Source organism: Phragmites australis, chromosome 10 (genome assembly GCF_958298935.1).
Source record: "Phragmites australis chromosome 10, lpPhrAust1.1, whole genome shotgun sequence".
Taxonomy (NCBI): Eukaryota; Viridiplantae; Streptophyta; class Magnoliopsida; order Poales; family Poaceae; genus Phragmites; species Phragmites australis.
This window is the reverse complement of record NC_084930.1, coordinates 30,760,767-30,768,263: the sequence shown is the minus strand read 5'-3', so window position 1 is coordinate 30,768,263 and position 7,497 is coordinate 30,760,767. Positions and strand designations below refer to the sequence as shown.

The 7,497-nt window shown below is 44.8% G+C and overlaps 1 protein-coding gene across 2 annotated transcripts; it reads left to right on the top strand.

Annotated features, from left to right (window-relative positions):
• The first annotated feature begins 3,691 nt into the window (after nt 1-3,691).
• LOC133930677 (uncharacterized) lies at nt 3,692-7,082 on the top strand. 2 transcript variants are annotated; one of them, XM_062377378.1, is made up of 2 exons: nt 3,692-4,545; nt 6,844-7,082. In XM_062377378.1, exons 1-2 carry the CDS (start codon nt 3,962-3,964, stop codon nt 6,845-6,847), a joined length of 588 nt encoding a protein of 195 aa, XP_062233362.1. In that variant the 5' UTR covers nt 3,692-3,961; the 3' UTR covers nt 6,848-7,082. The 2 variants fall into 2 exon arrangements, with proteins under 2 accessions (XP_062233362.1, XP_062233363.1); XM_062377379.1 differs by having other exon boundaries at nt 3,692-4,549; nt 6,848-7,082.
• The last annotated feature ends 415 nt before the right edge of the window (nt 7,083-7,497 follow it).

Below are 7,497 nucleotides of genomic sequence, written 5' to 3'. Positions count from 1 at the left end.
CTTTATTAGCTATCTTGCTTTGTTGCTATAGTTTTTCTCTTTTTGTTTGTGATTTTCGTTTTTTGCTTAAGGGCTGAAATTTTGTCTGTTGTTGAAGCTATTCTTCTTGTTGCTAGAGGTATAAAATTTATATACAAATATATACAAGTTGGTCTTAAATTTACTTGCCTCTAAATCATCAACCTAGAGAGTTTTTTCAACCGAAGTCTATCTATTTGTAACTAAGTATTTATTTTTCAAGTTGCAAGCTTTTGTGTGCGATGACGCGTAGATTGGATTTCAAAAGTGTTCAATTCCAACTATGAGAGTTATGTTTTTTTTAAGAATATTTTGATGCAACATGTCTTTTTTAAGTTTTCGCATCCACATAATGTTTTGAGGTGTGTTGGTTAACAAAATAGGAAAAGATCATAAAAAATTTTATAAGACATCTATTCACCTCTATCTAGTCGTCATTCTCAATCTACAATTTTAGAAGTTATTGACGGTTAAAATTTTAAAAGTTTGATCACCTTTTAATCAAAGCATAAGTATTTAAAATTGGATGGAGTATATTGAACTGCCCGCATTGTTGTTTTTTTGGTGGTATCATATGATTGTGACGTTTTGTATGCATCATAATTTATTGTCATGTTTGGCAAGAGAACTCTTGAATATACCTGACGCACATATATGGTACTTATTGTGCAACAGTGCCTGGTCTTGTATATGAGGTCATCGGATGGCTATTTAAAGGTAACTTTACACGAACGAAGCAACCAACCATTCGGACAATTGATTTTTTCGAAAAGACAATAAGAGTATTACCGATTTTTTTTATAAAAAAAGAGAATTGATTTACTTTATAGAAAAAATTGGATCTAAAACTCTCACAACTATGCGGTTTAAAAAAAACCCGGTAAACAACCCAAAACGACAATACGATCTCAACTCTGCAGGCGACGCTAACACCAGGAGCACAATCCAAACAACCGATAGGACTAACCAACTTAACTCACGTATTAACCAACCAAACATCCTCATAACTCGGTCGACGGAGCCTTACTCCCACGCCACAGCTTTCTGTCAAAAGCCGAAATTGTCACCATGACTCACGACTCGGCACGCTCCCCCCACCCTTGCGGCTATAAAGCGCCCAAGAACCTCATCCGAGCCCCTCTTTGCATCACCGCACCCACACCTCTCCATTCCCACGCAGAACCATCACCCGAGCGCCATAAAAGTCCTCGCTGAAGTTCGCTACCGCCCTTCACGTCGTCGAGCTGCTCCGCCGCTCCCAGACGCCTTCTGAGTCCATGCCTACGTCCATCGACTGCATATCATCGACGTTTGTCGCTTCCCAGTGAACTTCGGCCACTGCACGAAACTCTAGCCGCCACCGAGCCTCCGCCATCACCCATCGCTGTCATTGAGCTACTCCACCGCCCTGCAACGCTGATGTTCCTGTCAAATGGACTCCACAACGCATAAGGATCGTCTTCCGTTGCTCGCCGGAGTTCGCCGATCGCCGCAACGCTATTTTCACCATCTCCGATGACACTCCGTTGTCACCCGAGCTCGCCAACGTCGCCCTCAAGCTGGAGCCCAGGTAGCCCCTTCATCCACCATCGGATCTCACGCGTGCAGTCGAGATTAGATTCAGCATGTACCCCTTCGCGAATAATAGTAAACCGCCATGTGGCCTCATAATCCCAGTCAGCTTATGAAGCCACGTCAATGTGCCACGCCACAGTTTCATCCTACATGGCAATTCCAGCAATCCGACTCGAGTCCAGTCAACAGTGACATCAGCGTTTGCGCGGTAATTCAAATTTCCTTTAGAAAAATAATTTGTGAAAATAGAATATTCCAAAAAAATAGGTTTTCTTTAATAGAAAAATTCTAGAAAATTAGTATATGTTTTAATAGGTTTTCAATTCTATGTTAATTTTGAAAATAGTTTTAACATTAAGAATAAATATTTTAATTAGAAAACAGTTTTAGAAACCTAGATTATTTCAAATAATATTTTTAATGTGTTTTCTTAAGTTAAATAAATATTTTTAATATGTTTTATTGTATATAAAATTAGTTTTAATTCTAGAAAAATATAAATAAAGTCTATAAAATAGATTTAATCAGTTTTGTGCTATAAAATATTTATGAAAAAAATTAAATAAATATTTTAGGCCCTCCCTGTATCACAAATAATTTTTTCCATATACTCCCTCCCTGCTGTAAAACCCCCTGTTGATTTGTCGGAAAAAAAGAAAGCACAAGGAAAATCAGGAGAAAATATTGATCATAAATATACTAGCGTAGAAGAGATGACCCATCTCCTTACTACTTCATTGCTTATTACTCTGTACCTTGAATGCCATTCCTCTATTCTGCTTCCAGAATCTATCTTTCTTAGATCGGAGATATCCCTTCGATCAATACTCCAAGTCTCATTAATTTGATCCACGCTTGCCCTGCATCATTCATGCCAACCAGGGCCTTGTGGACTCTGAACAGTGACGGCTGACCATGTTATTTTCAAATTGACTTGTCGCAGGGATATTATGATCCACTTGATTGACAAAAACAGTGGAATTCTAGTACGTCCGGATTAGAACGAGCAAGGCCTTCGCTGTCACTTGTCAGCCGTCCTTGCGGTGCGACGCGAAGGCAACACGCCGGCGGCTTTCTCATCAGAAGTTAGTGGCATCCCGTTAGGTAGAAAATTCTATCAAACCGGTTTATAGAAAGACATCTTTCTATGTATGATAATAACTTTTCTATTAAATATTAGTGATATCCTATTACAAAATAAATTTTATGGAATTAATCTTATAGAAAGACGCTTTTCTACGAATGATAAATGTTTTCTCTCCTCCCATCTATACTGCGCTAAGTCATTAAATTAGTAAAAAATAATATAAGAGAGAATCTTTTTCGATTCTTTCTATAAAAGATCTTACTAAACTTCCAACCGCGTTAATGTGCGAGGAGAGGAAGGAAAAACTATTGAAACAAGCCCAGCTGACTGTTAGTCGACATGATCCAATAATTCAGCACATGTCACCGTTAGGCAAGCTGTAGTTGTTACAATCTGGTGTGGCTTCTTTCAAAGACTCTACGTTTGATCTTAATCAGCACTTCACGTGTATCGCCACGCATGTTCAATGTTAAACAATCCTGATTAGAGCGTACTTGTCATCTCTTAATGACAATCAAGAATTGATCTAAGTTAGATCAATTAAGTTTGGTTGTAACTTGTAAGACAGCTTGATTAAACAATAGTATGCATCCGATTGGAATCGGAAGGTACACTGTTCTATTGCAGGCGTGTAGAAAACCATCTACAGTATATGATAATATGAGGGAGTCAGCAAATTAAAGACTGCTAGAGACGGAATTCGCTGCTTCATCCGGTCCTTGATCTGCTCTTCGTGTTGACATCATCGGTTACATGTGATGAACATTTTGCTTGTTCACTCGGAAACGGATTACATGTCATATATCATATTATCGGGGGCTACAGGTAACTAACCAATTAAGTAGATCAATATATATGACTTATTTGATTTGGATTGTATATGGATATTGATGGTTTATTATAAATGAGTGTGTGTGGAGAGAGAGAGAGAGAGAGAGAGAGAGAGAGAGAGAGAGAGAGAGAGAGAGAGAGAGAGAGAGAGAGAGAGAGAGAGAGAGAGAGAGAGAGAGATTGAGACAGAAAACAGATCGAGTAGATTCATAAAGAGAGTAGAGAGAGGAAAAAAGAAACGCACAGAAACACACTGAAGCTTCCACCAAAGTGACCTGCTTCGGAACCGAAACCTCCTCCGCCTCGATAATTAGTCCATTTGGGATCGGAGGGAGTAACTCTAGGCTCCAGCTCCCTCTCGGCAGCAGCAGTAGTGCAGCACCATTTTCCCACGCCCTTCCCATCCCCATTCCCCCACACCCGGAAGATTCCCACCCCAAGCCAAACCCCATGGCGACGCGCGCAGCTCCGGTCATCGCCTGCTTCGCCGTGTTCGTGTCGATCGTCGCCGTCCAAGTTCCATCCTTCCTCGACCAGTCGGCTACCACCGCGACAACCGCTGAAGCTTGCCCCCTCGACGGCGCTGTACTCCAAGTCATGCTGCCGTTGGCCGCGATGGATGCCCTGTTCACCGCCGTGGCGTTCATCTACGGCCACCACCTGCACCACGCCGCTGACGCCGGCAACAGGCGCCTCACGGGGGTCTTCACCTTCATCGCATGCGCGTCTGTAGGCCTCCTCCAGTTCTTCTTGTTCGTCCAGCAGCCTTCACGCGGCGTGGACGGCGGCGCCCAAGCTCACGCGCTCCGTGTGGCTGCTGTCCATGCGTTGCCTGCTGCGGCTGCTGTGACGACGTTCTTCCTGGGCGTGACGCTCATCTACGTGCACGTCGGCAACGGCGGCGGAGGTGCTGGCAGTGGCGCGGTCGCCGGCAACGGACCGGTCCCGGAGCTCGCCGTGTGGGTCCTCACCAAGACAACACTCGGAGCTGCACTCATCTGCCTGATGGCCATCGTCCTTGCCCTCTATATCAAGTGAGTTTCTTGAAATTCTGAAGTTATGCACCCTGAATCGCGTTCTTGCATGTCCCCGCGTCGCTCTCGCTCAGGGGGACGACTCCGGCGGCCACCAAACCTGCCGCGCTGCCAACCCTTCCCTCGGCGTACCCGCCTCGCCGCTGCCTGAGTGCGCGGCCGCAAGGACGGTGGTGGCGAGGCTACTTTTCGTTCACATCACTGTCCTCTCTCACGTGGCGTTTTGAGGGACGGGGACCGGTTCCGGCGTCACCATGCCCGGGACGGTCGGTTCTCGCTAGGCCTGGGAACTGTCGGACGTAGGTGGTGGCGCGCGGAGCTGTGCCGCGGCGGCCTCGTTGGGGCGCTGTGGCGCTGGTCAAGCTCGTGCTGCGGGGCGCACTCTGCCGGAGAGACGACGACGAGTGGTTAGCTGGGGCTGGGGCGGCGGTGATGGAGTGCGCGGTTGGCTCCCTCAGTTGAGCTTCTTGGGAATGCCGAGCCGATGACGACAACTGGTGGCGGCTTGGGCCCGAATCCGGTCTGGGCTGGCCGGATCCACGTGGGGCCAACCAGATCCAATCGGAGTCGCGCCGACGACGACAACGGACGGTGGCTGGAGGCGTCTGGAGGCCGGTTCGTAGGGCAGAGGCAAGTTAGATGCGCGATGACATGTGGTGGTGGTCTTGTGAGGGCGGCAAGGGCTGGCGTGCGAGTTGGCGTGGCAATGGCCTGTGGTGTTTTGCCCTATTTAACAGCGGCAGGCTCGGTGCGGTCGGTGCGGCGCTTGTTACTACGGCGATCTTGGTGGTCGCAAGGGGTGGAGGCTGCGGAGGATTTTGGAGATTGGAGGCCACCAGGAGCTAGTTCGGTGTTGCTGGCAGCATCTGAGTTTTTGTGCGCGTGGTGCGGTCGTGATTTTAGTGATAATAAAAGGATTTGTACGAGTTGCAGGCGGGGTTGCGCACCTCGATGGTAAGGTAAACTGGATCTAAAGTGTGGTATCTGGCGGCGGGTGCGGGACGGCGCTCACACACTATGATCGAGACCTTGATTAAGGTGGTCTCGAAGGTGACCAAATCTAATATAATATTTTAGTCGGTGGGTATGTGTAGTGCTGCAGTGGTACTGTGGTGACGGGTCCTGCATAGTGGCAGCCTTCTCGGTACCGATGTCGAGACTTGCGGTATAGATGTGGTGAAATGGTGATTGGCGAATTCGGCAACATCACCGATGCTGGCTTTTGCACTTGGCGGAGGCCCGTTCGAGATCGGGGTGGAAAATTGGGAATGGAGACCATTGATCGGACAGGTGCTCTCTCATGCCCGGTGAGAACCGCAATCCTTGCGGCGTACGGCGCGCGACGGGGACGCCCTCTCCGGCCGGACCTCCTGTCTTGGCCTGTTGAGCGTCAGCACAGCACTTCAGCAGCCGCAATAGAAGCCGAACTCACCTTTGGCTGCGCCCACACGGTGGCATCTAGCTACGACTTGCCTTGGAGGTCCGAGGGAAGTAGCTAGCGCGCGGGAGCACCGCTAGCCGGCGTTGATTCGCGGCCGCATGCTGCTTCTTCGAGTTTAGCTTTTTTTCACCTAGATTTGTCGATTGTTTAGGGGTATCGCGTGATTACTGAACATTGCTTGTAGCGATCGAATCTCGGTTAGCAATAACGTTGCATAGCTTCATATGTCATGTATTGCTCGCAAAAAGTTTGTGATCATAACATATATTCTTCTTCGTGGAGCACCGTGCGGAACATACCATCTGTGGCTAATTATTACATTTTGTTATTCCTAGTTTTATGGCACAAGCCTTTCGAGTTTCGACACTGTAAGGGCTCCTTTGGAATAAAAGATTTTTTAAAGAAATTTTGTAGGATTTGAATCATATAGGATTTCCCCCCTATATAGCTCTTTGGAACAAAGGATTGAGTATGTAGAGTCCTATGAAATTCCTATGTAATACCTCAATTCATAGGAAGTTTGGAGGAAATCTACTTCAACCTCTCGGAAAGTTTTCTTTGTGTTTTTATCTCTTCTCAAATTACTGTGTTTTTTCTGCACTCCATCCAAACGGTTATTCATATAGTTTTCTAGTACTTTTCATTCCTAAGGATTCAAGAAGCTATACAATTTCAATCATGTATTTCTCCTATTCCTATATTTTAGCAATCATTTGTTTAAGAGGAGGCCTAATTCAGTTTCGTTGTACTATACTCTTTACAATTGATACGTTTCCTTTTTGAAACGCTTGGTTAACTTGCATGGTTACACTGTACGATTTCTCTTTACCGATTGTTTTCGCTTGTATTGTGTGCAGGTAGCAATTGGGGACTAAGCACGTTGCTTCAATATATACCATCTTGATCGCACGCGGGGATCGGAGATAAGACTTGATGCAGATTTAGCCTTTAAACCTAGCTACAACAAGAGCATGATTGATCACACATGCTTCTTTTGAGACTTGAACTCTATTGTGATCGTGCTATGTCCTGTGATACTTCTTATTGATTATACTATTGTGAGATTAATGATAACCATGAGATTGTGGTGAGTATAGATCTTTATTTTGTTGATGACCCGTTGATCTATACTCCGAACTACCCAAGTACCCTCTCCGGTTTTAAATACTTGACGTTTTGATCAAGATTCGATCAAACTTTGAAAATTTTGACCGTCAATAACTTCCAAAATATTTATTTTGAAAACATAAAAACCATACGTGTAGATTTATCTTAAAAAATACTTTCATAATATTATATTTTTATTAGATATTATAACTATATTTTTTAAATCAAGTTAAAATGTATTTTGATTTATAGATGATGAGTGATTGACAAGTTAGTTGTATTGGTTTGATGAGTTGTTGGATTGCATCAACATGTCTATATATTGCAATTATGATCATGAATAATTAAAGTTGCAAAGAAAAATACAGTTGACGTATTTATCCTAGAGTCTAGAAAAATTGCAT